This window comes from Asparagus officinalis, unplaced genomic scaffold, assembly GCF_001876935.1.
Source record: "Asparagus officinalis unplaced genomic scaffold, Aspof.V1 AsparagusV1_Un171, whole genome shotgun sequence".
NCBI classification, from domain to species: Eukaryota; Viridiplantae; Streptophyta; class Magnoliopsida; order Asparagales; family Asparagaceae; genus Asparagus; species Asparagus officinalis.
In genome coordinates, this window is record NW_017972437.1 from 122,943 (window position 1) to 141,400 (window position 18,458).

Here is an 18,458-nt window from a genome sequence, read left to right on the forward strand (position 1 = left end):
CCCATCCTTACCAGTAAATCTTAGGTGCACTGGGTACCCCTTTCCCCAACCAAACCAAGACACCAAGTTAGTAGGACACTTCAGGGACGCAGGAGGCAAGCCTCGAACCCTGGCATTTGGCCAAGTAGTTAGCTCCTACTTCTGATTCAATCATAAGAATACCCACTCAGATAATGTCAAAACAACCACCCCTGAGAAATGAATACTATCTACCTGGAGAAGAAGATGAAGTTATGGAAGATTGAAAACTGAAAAAATCGCGTTAATTATTTGTTCAAGAGACTAGTTTAAGAAATATAGGAACAAAGCACACCAGATTATAATCTCGACAATCATCTTCTTTATTTGCATGCATATTTGTCTTTCTTATCCTACAAATTCACTGATACGTACTGGAATAATCCAATTCGAGAATTACATATACCGTTCACTTTCTAAAATTTGAAATTTCAATTGGGCTTGCTTCTTCATGCTAGACCAAGCACCGAACCATATCACATTACATTGGGAAAAAAAATTTTAATCATCAAATAAGAAGAAGCTAACCTTAGAGCAACTCCAATGGAGCGCCAAAACTCCATTTTGGAGTGTTTTGACGCTCTAATGGAGCGCCAAACACCTCGCTAAATTAGCGGGGTGCTACAGTGTTGCGCCAGAAATGGCGCAACACTGTAGCGATAGCGCAGGTTTTTTTTTTTTTTTTTGCTTTTTTTCTTCTAAACTTTATTCTTTTATTCATATTTTCTTTTCTTTTTGCTTTTTTTTTCCTAAACTTTCTTTTGCTTTTGTTTTTTATATTTATATTAATAATATATATATTAACTTATATTAATTATTATAATAAAATTAGAGTATAAAATAATTATTAAAATAAAATTCAGTTTTTTTTTTTTTTTTGCTTTTTTTCTTCTAAACTTTATTCTTTTATTCATATTTTCTTTTCTTTTTGCTTTTTTTTCCTAAACTTTATTTTGCTTTTGTTTTTTATATTTATATTAATAATATATATTAACTTATATTAATTATTATAATAAAATTAGAGTATAAAATAATTATTAAAATAAAATTCAAAAAAATTTATTATAATGAAATTAGAGTATAAAATAATTATTCATAAAATATATTATTATAATAAATTATATGTAATGTATTATATAATTACATAATTTGTTAAATATTTTAAATAGTTAAAATGTTAAAAGATAAGAATAATAAAAGGAATATTCTTTTTGGTGTAAAATTTGGTGTAATGGGTTGGAGATGGAATAGTGATTTGGTGTAAAAACTATACCAACTTGATGTAAAAACTACACCATTTTGGGTTTTGTGGTTGGAGATGCTCTTAGGCAATGTTTTAAGAAGCCCCGCCTAGCCCGCCTAGACATTCATCTAGGCGCCTACCTAACGTCTAGACAGTACCTAAACTATCCACCTAGATTTTAGGGGCGTCTATGAGAATGTGACCCACTTGTGTGGACTGCATACTTTACACCTTGGTCATGATTTTTCTTTACTGCAGCCTCTATGTCCTCCAAACTCTTATAACCTCCAACTATAAACACCTTTTCTACCTCCTCTGACTTTTAGCAGAACCTCTTTCACCATCATTTAAATGAGAAAAGAAACCCACCTAGGTATTAGTCGGACGCTTATGCTTTCTATAACATTGACATTAGTTATTAATTATTCCGATTAAAAAAAAAAGTTAAACATTATAAAAAGCTTTGGCTCTAGACGTCACGTGCGTTGTCTAGGCTAACCCAGCGCTTTGCCCAACATTAATTTTAGGCAAAGGGGGCACCCAAAGCCTCCCAGGTCCCAACTACCGCTCATGACAGCGTGAGGCCGTTGAGAAAATTGAAGGCTCTTCTTCCCAACGCCTCACCTAACTTTCATCGATCATTCTCTTGGCCCCACCATTTAAACCCTAGTCTAGTTACGCTCATTTTTTGGGTAGGTTTTTAAGGGGGTGGGTGCCTTCGGGTTCGCAGTAGATTTCGACGCCTTCGAGGTTGTGGTCCCTGTTCCTCGGTACATCTCGCGATCCAACGCGATAGATTTGTTCGGATTTTGCACAAACAACCTCTCCGGCACGTCATTTAGCAAACTGGTCACGGTAAGCTTTAGCCGCTTTTAGGAACTGCTATTAATGTTTGTTCAAATCATTATCATATTCGTATAAATTTCGATCTCTCTCTTCTTGTCAACCGCACCTGATTGAATTACAATAAGAACAATTTTTCAAAACAGCCACATTTAAATTTTTATTTTTCAAAATCGACCTTTTTTTTTATTTATCAAAACCGACCCGTTTTTTTGATTAGCAGCCTAATCACCTTTTTAAATAGTCGGGGTTGCCAACCCCGATTATATAGGACATAAATTTTCAGGGTTTAAGGCTTCTAATTGATATTTAACACCCTTCTAAATAGTCGGGGTTGGCAACCCCGACTGTTTAGGAGGGTGATTAGGCTGCTAATAAAAAAACGGGTCGGTTTTGATAAAAAAAGGGTCGATTTTAAAAAATAAAAAAATATGTTTAGGGTTGTTTTAAAAAATTGTTCATTACAATAATGAAATTAATGATTTGCTTTTACGAGAGCCACATTTTGAGAGAAGAGACATGATTTTATAAGTAACTATAAGCTGTGAAGTTGAATTGTTTTTATAAGAAGATTTTATTTGAGAAGTGCGTACATATATGTTAATGATTTTCCATCTCATAGGTGATTTACTGCTAATTAATTAATAATTAATAGGCATTTAGTATAACACTCATAACTACTTATACAAATAAATGAATTTATACTATACAATACCGTACTGATAATTTTTATATTATAACTAAATATATTTACTAACATATAGAGCTAGATCGAAACCCGTGTGATATCATTGTGAGTCGGTAATGATTTTTAAATATAAAGCAAAGGAAATCAATATTTACGAGTTAAATAATATTGATTTACATGATTATATTACAAAGTTGTATTTTTATGTATCAAACTAAACTATTAGTAGTAACTAGATATACGATTATATAACACTAATACATAATTATAAAGATACATTATCATCTTGTGCATCATCAAACGAGAATATGTCAGTCAGTAGCCCTCGGAAGATTTAATACTTACGTTTGTAGGGGTTAAAATGTCAAAATATCCTGAAAAGCTATAAGCCGCCTTGTCTGCTTCCGAACCTCGTCTCCTCTACGCACTTTATAACGTCCAGGAGAAAGAAAAAAAAAAGCGAACTTTTCTTTTTCTCCAAATTTACTTGGCTTTTCGTCGCGATTATTACATTAAGATTATATTAGATTAGATTTTTTTTGTATTGGAATATGCTTCGCTTCAGTCGCTCTCATTCTCATCGCGGGTCCGTTCTCTTCATTCATCTCATCTTTTAAAAGAGGAAGGCGTCCAATCGGTAATCCTGTAATTTTCCATTTTCGTGGGTTTTTTCCTTTAAAAATTAGTAATTTGGTTTGTTTCTCTAAACTGGGTGGTTGTCAAATTTTGGCCTTGGTGTGAGATTTTGATTGTCCGCGATCTTGGTTCGTTTCTCTTCTTTGAATTTTTCTACAATTTAATCTTAGATTTTTGGGAAAATTTCTCATCTGGGTAGAGAAAATTTTGACATTTTCTCATCTGGGTAGTTGAAAATTTTAGTTGATTATTGATGATTTATCTGGGATTGTGTGTTAATAATTATTTGAGGGGCTCTAGAAAACAGAATGAAATAGTATATCAAAATGACATTTTATTATCTGGGTAGTTGGAAAAATTAGTTGATTGTTGATGATTTATCTGGGATTGTGCGTTAAGAATTATTTGAAGGGGTAATCGAAGTCAGAATTAGATAACAGATAAATTAGAACTTCTTTTATTCCTGATTTGGGTTGTTAAATATAGGTTTTCGTGCCAGAGGTCTCTGTAAGACTGTCATTGAACCTGGGGTTTAAAATTAGTACTATTTGTTGTTTAGACCTAAAAATTTCAAGTTCTATGATCTGGGTTGTCGAAAAGATCGTACCTTGGGCAGATGTATGCTGTAGAGAAACTCAGCAGCTACATCACTCGAGGAGTTTACACCGTCTCTGGACCCTTTCACCCTTTTGGTGGAGCTGTAGATATTATCGTGGTCCAGCAGCAGGATGGGAGCTTCAAATCCTCACCATGGTATGTTCGGTTCGGTAAATTTCAAGGAGTTTTAAAGGCAAGAGAAAAGGTTGTCACCATTTGTGTCAATGGAGTTGAAGCTGGGTTCCACATGTACTTAGATCCCAGAGGAGAGGCTTACTTTCTTAAGGATTCTGATACAGAAGAAGGGGAGGACTTTGAATTATCTCCACCTTCATTCGGAGGTGAAGTAGATGAAAAGGTCAGGAGTTTGAGCAAGGCCCAGAGCTGCAATTTTGATGGAGGTCAGAGGGAGCCAATTGTTCCTCTTGAGAATGCGAATACAAAGACTGTTTCAAGGGCTAATTCGAGGAGGTCTAGGATATTTGGGCTTATGTTTGGGAATAAGTCGATGAACGAAAATGACCAGGGAGCCAATGTTGATGGGTTGAGGTCATTGGAGCATGCAGAAGTTGAAGCTGATCTCTTAGAAACTAAGTGGTCGAAAATTCACCAATCAAATGACAACACCAATGATAGTTTTATGGAAAAATGTGATGAAAGTGTTATTGACAACAAAATTGTTAGTTCTTATGAGGATGGCATGGTTGTTGATTTTCCAACGACTACTGTAAGTACAGAGCAGTATGCAGAAGTAGCAGTTCATAATTCTCCAATGGTAGCTTCTAAAAGTGTTGGTGATGATTCAAATACTGGAGAATCAGTTGATTCCAGTGGTGAGATATTGAGTGATAACCTTCAGCCTAATATTGTCAGAGAAGTGCATTTTGAAGACACAATTACTCAAGCTTCAACCTTAAGAACCCATGAGAAAGTCCTCGAGGTTTACACCTCGGAAACCGGTGATTTGGGTGATAAAAGTAAATTGGTTTCTGAATCTGTGTTATTAGAATCTGATGAACATATTATATCATCAAAGGGATCTGTTCTTGATAGGTTTACAAATTATGCACAAATTATTGGTTCAATGACTGATGAACTGACTGTGGTAGCAGTAGAGCATGAATCAGAAGATACGAAGCGTGACTCTCAAGCTCATCTTGAATCAGATAGAGCAACAGATAGAGAAAATTATCATGTTCCTGCAGCCAATGATATTTCCTCTATCTCAAACAAAGGTCAAGAATTCGAGAATGTTGGCAATGAATTTGATGGAGAAAAACATTGCCTTCAGAATAGGCTTAACATTTCTCAAGATGAATCCAGTTTCCCATTGTCAGAGAGTTTGGAGGATGAGCAATTGCAATTCAGTGATATTGACAGTTTTGCTGTTAAACAGGTCAACCACGATGTACACAGCATTTTGATTGAGGAATACGAGTCAAAAAATACAAATGAAGAAGAATGCTTTGAGAGGGTGGAAGGAAGTCAGACTAGTCCACTTGCTATTCCCATAAGCACACCTCGGTTGTCAATAGAATCTGAACTGTTAACCAAATCTTTACCCATCATCTGCTCCCAAATCCATGACCTTGAAATCTCCAGTCTTCTTCACCCTGTAAGCTGCTCGTTAGATATTAATGTTGGAAGCTCTGAGAAGAATTTTCTGAAGAAGGAGATGTCTCACTTCACGAAGTTGGCATCAGATTCCAACTTTATATCTGAAGCTGCTGCTACAGCTGTTGGATCTGAGAAAAGGGAAGGCCATAATGGCAACTTACTTAATCCTACTGCTGGTAAGTAACACACATACTCACATTTTACATTCTCATGCTCCCTTTATGATTAGCAAATGCATCAATAATCTCCTTTTGCTGAATTAATACATCTCTAGAACTTAACCAAAGGTATCTTGTCCTAGAGAGGTCATATATGCTTATATTATTTTCTTGATCTAAATTCTTGTTTCATGCTGCCTTATGCTTACACTTCGTCCAGAGTTGTCCCTCTGCAAACATTTACTATTTGAGGGCATGGGCGCGGATGCCGCTTCCAGAGTATTTGAGGCTAATAAGGTGAACCTTGAGAAGTTTTATAGTTTCGGTCCATCAATTGTGAGAATGATAAGCTAGTAGTGAGAATTGGAGGTCACTATATTTCATGGGATGCAGCCGCACCTATTATTATGGGAATGCTTTGTTTTGGGCAGGAACAGATACTTGAACCTCAAGGTAGGATTGCTGTGGAACAGTATGAGAAGAATTCCAGTGCTGATCCTTCAGCGGCTATAATTCCATCTGAAGGAAGCTGGAGACTCTGGCCGTTCAGTTTAAAGAGAGCAAAAACCATTAGTACTGTGCATTCAGCCCCTGAAAATGTGGATGCTTCTCCCTTGAGAAGTCAAAGCTTGGCGGTTCACGATTATATGCTAAGAGCTAAATTCCCTAAAAAGAAGGTGCGGTCAATTACTCCGACTTCAGAGGATCTTGCTTCACTGAATCTTAGAGAAGGTCGAAATATAATAACATTTACCTTCTCAACTGCAATGCTTGGGCAGCAACAGGTTCATTTTAATTTCCTTTAGTCCTAGTTTACCCCTTAGTCTACCTGTACCATGCCTTTCTACCCTGCGTGCTGAAATCTTTGTCTGTTTCAGGTGGATGCTAGGATATATTTATGGAAATGGAATACTCAAATAGTTATCTCAGATGTCGATGGAACAATTACCAAGTAATTTCTGTCTTCTTTTCTTGGATTGAAAACTGGTTTACTTTATTTATGGTTGATGCTTGAATTATATACTTCGATTGTCAAATCCTGAGACGGTCTTTCATCTTGTTATGTCAACTGGTTGGTGGGTGATACGTGTTAACGTACGTTGTCGCTCACTTTTGTGGTGCACTCTATCCTGATTTACATATTTTCTTCAGGCTTGGGTTTGTTCTACCCTATTTTATTTGGGTACTTCTATTTGAAGCCATACCAGTGTATGACACATACTCGTACCCGCAACCACACCATCACTTCCTTGGACACTCTTGAGTGCATGGATCCATTTATTTGGACGTGTACTCAATTATATAATGCATTTTTGATCTAAAACAATCGTTGTACACTTCTTGGACGGATATTCTGCAAAGATCTACTTTGTGACACTTGTTGGACATGAGTCGGGTTCGTTGCAGTTCGTACCTAGTTTAGAACTATATAACTTATAGAGTCATTTGAATTTCTAGTTAAAAAACTAGCGAGTTTCTAATTTATAATCTACATAAATGTAAGCATAAAAATGTTGTAGGAATTTTAATTCTGATAACTTGTGAATGAAAAAACAATTTTGATATCATGTAAATTATTAGTTTCAATATGTGTATGGTACCCTACCTTTTACATGTTTTACAACTTTGCCAAAGCAGGCTGATTCTTATTATTCTCAACATCTTAGATGCTACTTGCAATTTACAATGTCTAATGGTGATCAAATTATACGCTTTATGTAACATAAATGATGTGACTAGGGCACATGTGCCTCTGGACTGATAACTATCATCTGTAATCTGACTCTTATGACCTTCTCATTAAAATTTTCATTTTCATGCTGCCTTATGTTGACATTTTTTTTTATTCTAAAAAAAAGTGCATAACTGAGACTACCTGATCATCAAGCTAATGAGAGTTACAGAAAAAAATATTATTTTTTTTCTTTTTCTGCTTTTCATCTTCTCATCTTTGAAGGGGGCTTTTCCCCTCTGCATATGTTTTGTTTTTGCACTCTAAATAGAAAAGAACATCTCACTCTCAGCAGGTAGGATTTGGTATTTGGTACTTCTGCAGATTTAATAGTTTAGGGTCAACTTTGCTGATAAAGCCATGATGTTAGTTTTAGAGACATTGAAGAAACGGTTGCTTAGATGTTAGCTGAGAAAGAGATGTGCAAGAACCATCAAGATTACTTATATTCTCGGTAAACTTGGCAACTAAGTTAGTTAGGTCACTCCATATCATGTCAGATTATGAAACGATATGTGTAACAGCTAATACTTTGTCACATAGAATAGTATCAATGTATATTTATTTTGTGTCTTTCTCGATTATTACCATATTAAAATCCCTGTTTATTCTTGTCTTATGCATGAAGTTTAATCTTTATTTTTTGCTGATCTTATTACTTGTGTTTATTTACAGATCAGATGTTCTTGGTCAGTTTATGCCTCTTGTTGGTAAAGATTGGTCCCAGACTGGTGTTGCACATTTGTTCTCAGCAATTAAGGTTTGGACAATTCATTCCACAGTCATTATGATAGTATTTCACATTTGATATTTATCGTTTGAACCTTTTTTGCAGTCATTATGAGTTATAATTTGGGAAGACTGATGGGGACATTGCTAGCCCTCCTTTTCAGATTAAAAAGAATATATTCTTGTAGTCTTCTTTCTTAATGTAGTAAGCTTCATATGTAATTGTGTTGTAGTCTGTTGCAGGAAAATGGATATCAATTGCTTTTTCTGAGTGCACGTGCAATTTCTCAGGCTTATATAACAAGGCGGTTCCTTTTCAACCTTAAACAGGTGATGCATGAAGAAGGGGTTTATCCAGATTATTTCATTTAAACTTCAAGATTGTTGTTTTGCACTTGTATTACATTAACCAGTAATGCTAATTTTTTCCCCCTAAATGAAACTGTTGTATTTTGCTTCCTAGGATGGAAAAGCACTTCCTGACGGTCCTGTTGTAATATCTCCTGATGGTCTCTTTCCTTCACTTTATAGAGAAGGTGATCATATTTAAGCTTTTCAGTTTGTTGTTGCCATGAGTATCCTCCTTGTTTGATGATTTCCCAAGACACTTACCACCTCGGTTAAAGAATCTCAGAACTAAATTGGCTTCCCGTAAAATTTGGCTATCAGTTTTAGACTTCTAATGCTTGATGTATAAATGAGCATCATTGAAAGGGAAACAACCAAGAGTCGCCATGAATTTTTGAAAAGCTAACCTTTTCTATTGTACCTTCTTGGAGTTCAGGGAAGTTACAGGTTTGATTTGTATGTTTATGGCTCGTAGTGTGAATTAAGAACACTTGAAGAATAAGCTCATTTGTGTTAGTATAATTAGGTGTCAAAATAGATGGTCCCCAAGACATAGTGATGCTTAATTAGCATTGTCTGCGAACAACTAAGGGTTGTTCTATGAAAAACAAGGCTAGAGAGCGCAGCATAATCTGGTTACTGCATAAGCAATCCGTCATCTACAATAGATTTTTAAAGCGATCGAAAATTTTAGAAAAGTACATATTATGAAAGAAATTGGATATCAAGATTGACGGATTCTTAAAGTTCCTGCCATGGCACCAAAATTCTAAAGTTGTGACGAAGGTTTAGGGTTATAGTTTTATATGCTAATATACCCTTGCAGGTTAGGCACCCTTTTTAAATGAGCTTAAAAGCTAGCATATATGGGATGTTACTGAACACATAGTTCTAAAAAAGCTAGCTTATAAGACCAAAAAATGAGCTTCCCCCAACACCCTCTTAAAGTGATGGAAAATTTGAGAAAAGTACATATTATGAAAGAAATTCAAAACTTAAACAAGATTGATGGATTCTTAAAGTCCCTGCCGTGGCACCAAAATTCTGAAGGCACCAAAATTCTAAAGTTATGATGAAGGTTTAGGGCAATAGTTTTATATGCTAACATGTCCTTGCTGGTTGGGCACCTTTTTTATGGCCGTGGACTCACGCAGTGGTACCTATTTTACAAGAATTCGCTTTTAATTCATGGCCTTGGGGATTTGAACAGGGTTATAGTTTTATACTCAACCAAGGGTGATGGGCAAATCGAAAGAGCTTTTCTAAAAAGTACTGTAAAAAATGTCAAGGAAGTGCCCCACTGTAAGAGCATGGAACTCGGCCAATGCTGGATTTCAAATTGTGATTCATGAGGAAGATAATTTGGAGTTTGACATTCTGACTCTCAATAGAACCTGCTAGAGTTCTGCTAAAAGGAGGATAAAAGATAAAAATCTCATAAAGAAGAAGATGATTTTGCTACATGATCTGTCAAGCTGTTAAACATTTATATTCATGCACCAAATCTTCATGGGGAAACTTACGGAATCTAAACTGGAACAATCCTAAAACAATAAACTTTCAAACATAATAAAAATAATACTATGGAAAGATCTAAGCATGCTCTCTTTCTAGTAGTACTGATGTTCAATCGGTAAAACTATTGCTTCTTCACAAGTAATATTATTGTATTGACATTAACTGCTCAACCTAAAGTAAATTTCCAATGCTAACTTGTGCTAGAGTAAGTTTTTATCTGGTTTTAAACATTTTAGCAGATCTTGCAGATTCTTGATTGATGAAAGATTTTAAAATCTTTGGCAGACCTTGCAGTATCTTGATTGATGAAGAAGCACATATTAAATATTCAAACCTACATATGGTTGTATGTCAGTGTGTATTTCTGTAATTGAGCTTTAAACTACTGGTAACACATAAATCAACTGGTAACACATAAATCAACAAACAATAGTGTTAGCAACTTGTTATATTCTTCTATTTCATATTCGACAGGTAGAATTGTTGATCGAGTGTACAAAGATGCTTTGGTCACAATAAATTTAGAAGGTTCTTCAATTCTTTAATAAAAGGTCCTTACTCCCGTAGGCACATATATTATTAGAATAATTGAACTACTAATTGTTCTTGAAGGCATTCATGTTGTTTACTTTTTATTCACTGTCTTGAGCGTAAACTTGATGCAGTTTTCCGGCACTTCTCCATTGTTTCTAAATATATTGTCATTGTGAATCACATTTGCTGAAAATGATTTATTAACTTCATTGATTGTAGTTATCAGAAGAGCTCCTCATGAATTCAAGATCTCATGCTTGGAGGTGAGTCTGATACTTGTATTGATATCTATTATTTCTGTTTCCTGAATTTAGTGTTTTTTATTTAAGAAAAGATGAAGGACTCAAATTTCTGAAAGTATTGGGAAAGTCCTATTTCTCTCTTCTGTGGATGCGCAACATGGATGTTGCAAATTCCAACATATGAAATTCTGTATATATATCTTTAGTAACTTTTCTTATATAAGAGCCACATGTTGTGTATCTTTTTCATTTCCTTTTGCGTATGTTTAAATTATAGCCACCAATTGAGATTGATGATTTCTCTCTATGTTAGGTACTTTTGATATGGGAATACAACTTAACCTTTTTCCCCCTTTAGTTCAATTTTAAATATTAGTTTCATTTGTGGTCATCTTGATATTATTACTTGTAAACAATCTATAATTTCTTCATATTTCAGATTCTTTTCAAGCCTCTATGTACCATGTCTTCTATGTGTTATTCAATTTCTTATGACTGAGAAATATGAACAAGGATGGGTATGACATGACATGTAAATTCCACAGAAAGTAGGAGATGGAGAAATACTACGTGAGTGGATATCACTTGTATAATAATCAAATAATGGACTAGTTGGTGCATGCATATTAGCAAACATCTATTATATATTAAGCTAATATATCTGCGCACTTGTGTGGGTGGGTGCGGGTATGGGTGTGTATGTGTGTGTGCATATATGTCAAAGTTCATTTAACACTTTTTTTAAAATACTATTTGCCATCACACACACAGACTTTGTTTTTTCTGATTCAATCATTTGCTTGTGTGTGCGCATATGGGTGGTGGGTGAGTGCGTGTGTACTTGGGTGTGTCAAAGTATGTAACATTTTTTACTTTTTGACATGCCCTTAGACGCACATTTGCTCGTCTTTTGTGATTCCATCATTTGCTTTGATTTTTTGCTTATATTTATTTTGTAACTAGCAGTTCAAAATTATTTTAAACTAATTGTGGAAGATTTTCCTTTATTCAGGACATAAGGGCATTATTTCCTCCAGAATGCAATCCCTTCTATGCTGGCTTTGGCAATAGAGATACTGATGAGTTCAGCTACCTCAAGGTGGGCATTCCTAAAGGAAAAATCTTCATTGTTAATCCGAGGGTGAGATATCCTGATCCTGTTACACTGATCATCAATAGAATTATGGAAATTTTGTAAATGTTGTTAAAAACTAACATCATTTTATTGCTGTCTGAGTGTGTTTAGGGCGAAGTCACAGTGCACCGCCGAGTTGATAACAAATCATATACCTCACTTCACACACTAGTGCATGGCATGTTTCCACCCATCTCCAGAGTTGAACAGGTCAAATCTTATTTTTGAAAACAAATCCCTTCAGGATAATAACTAAATAAATAACCATGAACGTATCCCACACATTCATTTTAATTTTCTAGTCATATAAATGTAACATGTTTAATTTGCACATGCTTTTCTTTACAGGAAGACTTCAATTCATGGAACTACTGGAAATTGCCTCTTCCTGATGTCAACTTTTGAGCGCCAACATATACTCACACTCCATGATGAGGTCAAATGCCTATTTGCGTGAAAGGGCGAAGAGTGTATTGATATCCATCACTCAGAATCTTTCAGGTTGGTTAATTTCTGAAATTTAGAATTTTCTGTGATTCTGTAGGATGAAGTTTTTTACGTGTGAAAATTTAAAGACTAATGCCTTTTGATATAGTATTTTAACTTCTTTTTTAAGTGACCATTTACTTTTATTTGTTAAAATCTATGTGACAGCGGTGATATACGTTGTTAAAAGGGAATATAATAGTTTGTTCCTACTTCCTAGGACATAATCTATCCAAAGTGGTTTATATGACAAAATAATTACTCTTCCAAGTACTTGAGGTTGATTTTTACCATCAATAATGGAACCATTTTAGAGGGGTTTTTCCTTATAGTTGACCGTGTTCATGTCCAAGGAGTTAGGTCAGTGCTTAAAGAGGTTCAGAACTCTTCTTACTCATTAGCCATCAAATGAAGAGAAAAAAGAATAAAAAGAACTGTGCATATCCACTCTGCTCATCACATTATATACATCTACGGGATTTATGCAACTTGTTTTTTTTTTTGGCTTCCAATTCGATTAGGAATCAAAATAATTTTTTCATGTTACTAAAAAACCTTTAATTTTGGTGTTTTTTGATATTCGTCCCCAAAAAATTTCCTATTCTGAAATTATTCCTCCGAATCTTTCAAGTGAAAATTTGTCCCTTTACTTAGAGATCAGTTGATTGAGGAAAGATTTTGTTTATCTTAGACATTGTTGGGTGCATTACCATTTAGACCCATATGCATTCAAACCCGAACCTGATTTAGGTTGATTTGGGTTTAGAAAAGAGGATGGTCGGACTGCACAAAATTTTGGTTGTTTTTATCTAGATTTGGGGGGCTAATTTCAAAATATGAAAGATTTGGGAGACTAATATTAAAAAAACCCTTTAGTTTTCCATTACTTAATGGAAGTTAATGGTATTATAAGTCATATGAGGGGATTCTCTTATATACAATGATATTACTCCATATCAACCAAGTGTTGCTACGAGGTTTCTCTCTGAGTAAATATCCTCTTAGAATGCCCTGCACCGTGCAGGGTGTTCTGGGCCAACCGATTGAGTTAGTAGGGGGACAGTTTAGTCCTTTCACTACCTCCTAATCGGTTATCAGAACCCCGTACTGTGCCTTTCATTGCCTCCTAATTGGCTATTAGAACCCTGTACTGTGCGGGGGTCTAATAGGATCTCTACTCTCTCTCATCCTTTATTTACTTGGTGGAGATTGAGTCACATTATTGCCATGGAAGGGAATCCCCTCACATGACAAGGTTATCCATTGTTCTCCATTTAAATACATACATAGCTTAGAAATGTAATGAAACACATTTAAGTACATTTAAGTGCATAGTTAAAACAATATACAATCATCTTATTAGTCTAGATCTTTTCAAACAAATTTATTCATTTATTCGTGGATTGTAATTTAAATAACAATTATTGCAGGCCAACTGCCGTTGGTTGAAAGAGCATCATATAGAGGAGCAGAGAGTGTATATATACGTATGGAGAGACCTAGATTGCACATACCTTGAAAGTTTTTATAGTTAATCTCCCATAAGACCCATCCAAGCAACGGTGACTTTTCTGTACCCATTATTTTTTATTGTATGTAATGAGAGCAGAACCGGTTGCAATTGCAATCGACATTACTTGTTTATAATAGCAAACTCGTTCTTTTCGAGTAATGGGTGTGCATGAGATAATATACGATGCATTGTTATTGTTGTACTGTTCATTTATTGAACTGTGACGCAACCCAATTTGAGAATTCTTAGAGCATGTTTGGGAACTTGGGATTATAATCCACAAATGGATTACAATCTAAATGGATTATAATCTAGAGTGTTTGGTAAATTTAGTGGACTATAATCTATTTTCAATATAGAGTGTTTGGCAGATGAATGAGTTATAATCTACAATTGTTGTCAACATTACCACAATAGACGCGGCGTGGTGAGTTATTAAATGAAGTATTAGATTTTGTGAAATCATAAGGGGTATAATTGACTTTTACTTGGTCAAACCTCATATGGCGTAAAAGCCACCACTAGCTTATTTTTTGTGCCTTATGAGCTAAAATAAGCTAGGTTTGCATGAGGAATTCACTTTCACTCTCTTAGCGAGATCGGCAATGTCAGCATCTTTTAGAGCGTGGACTCAATATATAGATCTTTTCTTCCAAGTTTTCAAGTACCTTTAGGGTCTGTTTGGTTGTTTTCTTGGAAACAAAAGAAAAATAAAATATTGGTGGAAACCATCGAAAATGGTTTCCTCCAATTTCCTTCACAAAACCCATGAAATGGGTATGCTTAATCATGGGTCACATCATCCGATGAGAGATTGCCGCATCATCCCTTTTCTTGGTCTTTCTTTGTTTCAAGAAGTGAACCAAACAAAGAAAAAGGAATTTATATAAGAAAGATGACGTGGACATCATATTGTTGAGTTTTCTTCCATTTTCCATAAAAAATGGAGCAACCAAACAGCCCCTTAGAAGTTCCCATGCTGTGTCCAAATTTAAGTATAAAGCTGTTGTGCATGTATATGATTAACATGATCTGGTAGTGACGGGACACATGATTTTCTTTAAAGAAGATGAATCACATGGTCCGTTGTTGTGTTGAAACACATGATTCTGTGGGAAGTGATGAAAGTATATGGTTCTCTTTTTTTAGGATGAAGCACATGACTCCTTGTGAGATGAAGAACATGATTCTCTGTGACATGAACGACATGATTTTCTGTGTGATTCCGCTTAATGGCGTAGTACAGACGAGCTCGTTCGAGGAGACGATCAAGATAAAAGGGAGAGCTTTGTTGGCATATTTTACGAATTCGTTTTCTGAAGGTTTGTTTGAGATAACTGTGGTACCTGGCATAGACTAAATGGCATTGAGAATATGTTTTTAGAATTTACTAGGTCACTTGCATTTATTATTCTTGAGAAACATAAAAGTAATAGTTCCAAACTCAAAAGTTACCTATAAGATTTTAAGGGTTGCTCTCATATATTTATTAAATACTAAAAAGTCATAGAATTTAGAGTACTAGATGTTACTAGCTAGGATTACACGGTCATATACATTTATTATTTATTTGTTAGAAACTCAAGAGTGTTGGGGACATTAAAGTTATAGTTAGGAATAAAGAGTTTAAGTCTGACATTAAGGATTACCCTTATATTTATTACTAAGAGATTGTTTACCTATAAATAGGATTTGTATGAGAGTGAGAATGTGAGGGAGTGAGAAAAATGTAGTTTCCATAGTTGTATCCTTTTACTCCTTCATACGCATTGTCCCTCGACCTGCACGCAACAGGAGCTTCATTCACCAGGCTGTCCCCATATTGACTTCTGCCAAGGAAAGCAACAAAGTTTCTTTTCAGCTAGATAATATAGGGTGTATTTGGTAATCGAAATATTTGTTTTTGTTGTGTTTTTTAAAAAAACACCATGCCATGATGTTTTTTTTTTCCAAACATGTTTTGAAAACACCTTTTTTTCAAACATGTTTTTTTTTTTCAAACATGTTTTGAAAACACCCACTAGTAAGATAATTTATAGCATAGACGACTTAGTCATGTGTCTAATAAAAGACTGGAGAGTCTTATTCAATCTAGAGTACTTGGTCCTGTACCATCTAGTTCTAGTATTGAGTCATGTACTGGTTGTAAATTGGCTAAATTCACTGCTTTACCATTTAAAAACGTTCTCTTGTTGCTTCTCTTTGTTCGTCAAAACCCTCTACCTCGCTTCCTGCCAATTTATGGCATAGACGACTTGGTCATGTGTGTAATAAAAGGCTGGAGAGTCTTATTCAGTCTGGAGTACTTGGTCCTGTATCATCTAGTTCTAGTATTGAGTCATGTACTGGTTGTAAATTGGCTAAATTCACTGCTTTACCATTTAAAATGAGTACATTCGTATCCACCCCCTTATTTGATTTAGTACATTCTGATATTTGGGGGTCGGCTCCTTTGCCTTCTTCATTTGGCTACTTATATTATGTTAGTTTTATCGACGATTTCTCTCGTTTTACATGAGTTTACCTACTTAAGAATCGCTTTGACGTACTTACTGCTTATCAAGCCTTCACTACTATGATTTTTACTCAATGACAATCTCGTATTAAAGTTTTCCGTTCTGATTGTGCTAAAGAGTATCTATCCTCTACTATGCGCTCTATCATGTCCTCTCATGGGACTATTTTTCAACAGTCATGTCCCTACACTCATGAGCAAAATGGTGTTGCTGAACGCAAACATCGTCATATCCTCGATACCACTCGATCCATGCTCATTTTTTACTTTGTTCCTCGTCGTTTCTGGGCTGATGTCATTCTCACCGCGACTCATGCCATTAATATCACTCCATCTAGCTCTCTTTCTGGTGCTACTACTTATAGTCGTGTTTATACTCATCCTCCCCGTTATGGTCTAGTCTGTGTTTTTGGTTGTCGATGTTTTGTTCTTCTGCCATCTCACGAACGTAATAAATTGTCTCTCAGAGCTGTTTCTTGTGTCTATCTAAGAATTAGTTCAGAACATCAAGGTTATCGTTGTTATGATCCCGCAACTCATCAAGTTCATATATCTAGTCATGTTCAGTTCGAAGAGGATTCTCCATATTATTCTGCTTGATGACTTTAATTTCCTCCACTCTACTGATCATGCTTTCCCGTCAGTTGCATCACCCACTTTTTCACCTCAGTTTTTCTTTCGAGATCTCACTGACATCTCTCTATCTCCTTCTGTTGACTCTTCCTCACCCGAGCATTCTCTTACACCATCTGATCCTTATCCCGTGGACACAACTCTCACTTAAGAACATATTGTTGATCTCCACGCACCTGCGCCAACATCTCCCCCGCCTGAGGTTCCTCTTGCTCTTCGTCGAGGCAAACGCCCACATGTCATGCTTGCCCGGTATGCTTCGGTTACTTCTTATTCACCTATCTTTCATAACTTTCTTGCTTCCATTCATACTACTGTTGAGTCAAAGTCCTATCAAGAGGCAGTTTAAATTCCAGAGTGGCGACATGCTATGGCTGAGGAATTTCAAGCCTTTCAGCAAACTCATACCTGAGATGTTATTTCCTGTCCTCCTGGGATCTCTCTTGTTGACAGTAAATGGATTTATAAGGTTAAGTTTCGTCCTGATGGCACCATTGAACGTCGGAAGCTCGTTTAGTGGCTTGAGGTTTTACTTAGCAACAAGGTATTGATTATGAGGAGACATTTGCTCCTATTGCTCAGATGCCCACTGTTCGTACTCTACTTACGGTTGCTGCTGCTCATCACTGGCCCTTATACCAGATGGATGTCAAAAATGCTTTTCTTCATGGTTCTTTATCCGAGATAATATATATGCAATCGCCTCTAGGGTTCAATATTCCTCCATGACATGTATGTCTCTTTCGCCGTGCTGTTTATGGTCTCAAGCAGGCACCCCACGTTTGGTTTGAGTGTTTTCGCGATGTCGTGCTCAAGGCGGGCTTTATAGAAAGTCATCAAGATGCTTCTCTGTTTGTTCGCACTACATCGTATGGCAGAGTTTTATTACTCATCTATATAGATGATATGATCATTACAGGTGATAATGTGGCTGGTATACAGTACATAAAATCTCAGTTGTAACAACAGTTCCACATGAAGGATCTTGGATCTCTTTGGTATTTTTTTGGTCTAGAAATTTCTCAAAACCCGCGGAGTTTACTACTATCTCAACAGAAGTATCTCTCGGATATTCTAGATCGAGCTGAGCTAACTGACGATGCAACTGTCGATACTCCACTCTAACAGAATGTTAAACTTCGCTCTACTGATGGTGAGCCTCTATCTGATCCTACCCGATATTGATATCTTGTTGGCCAGTTGGTCTATCTGTGCATCTCTCGACCGGATATCTCTCATGCTATTGGCATTGTCAATCAATTTGTTAGTACCC

General features: G+C 35.8%; 1 protein-coding gene across 7 annotated transcripts; it reads left to right on the forward strand.

The window, feature by feature from the left end:
• Positions 1-3,211: 3,211 nt before the first annotated feature.
• Positions 3,212-15,478, forward strand: LOC109827398 (phosphatidate phosphatase PAH2-like). 7 transcript variants are annotated; one of them, XM_020394408.1, is made up of 13 exons: positions 3,215-3,556; positions 3,915-5,818; positions 6,021-6,097; positions 6,232-6,585; positions 6,679-6,752; positions 8,208-8,292; positions 8,505-8,591; positions 8,725-8,797; positions 10,881-10,924; positions 11,916-12,044; positions 12,150-12,248; positions 12,387-12,539; positions 13,955-14,279. In XM_020394408.1, exons 2-12 carry the CDS (start codon positions 4,045-4,047, stop codon positions 12,441-12,443), a joined length of 2,853 nt encoding a protein of 950 aa, XP_020249997.1. In that variant the 5' UTR covers positions 3,215-3,556; positions 3,915-4,044; the 3' UTR covers positions 12,444-12,539; positions 13,955-14,279. The 7 variants fall into 7 exon arrangements, with proteins under 7 accessions (XP_020250002.1, XP_020250003.1, XP_020249997.1 ...); XM_020394410.1 differs by having other exon boundaries at positions 3,215-3,437; XM_020394409.1 differs by having other exon boundaries at positions 3,215-3,429.
• Positions 15,479-18,458: the final 2,980 nt, after the last annotated feature.

Excerpts from the sequence above, each read along its gene's own strand:
- LOC109827398 (XM_020394411.1), top strand. The coding sequence starts at position 4,045 with ATGTATGCTGTAGAGAAACTCAGCAGCTACATCACTCGAGGAGTTTAC. Across the intron at positions 8,798-10,880 it reads TCCTTCACTTTATAGAGAAG|TTATCAGAAGAGCTCCTCAT; the intron begins GTGATCATATTT and ends CATTGATTGTAG. Across the intron at positions 10,925-11,915 it reads TCAAGATCTCATGCTTGGAG|GACATAAGGGCATTATTTCC; the intron begins GTGAGTCTGATA and ends TCCTTTATTCAG.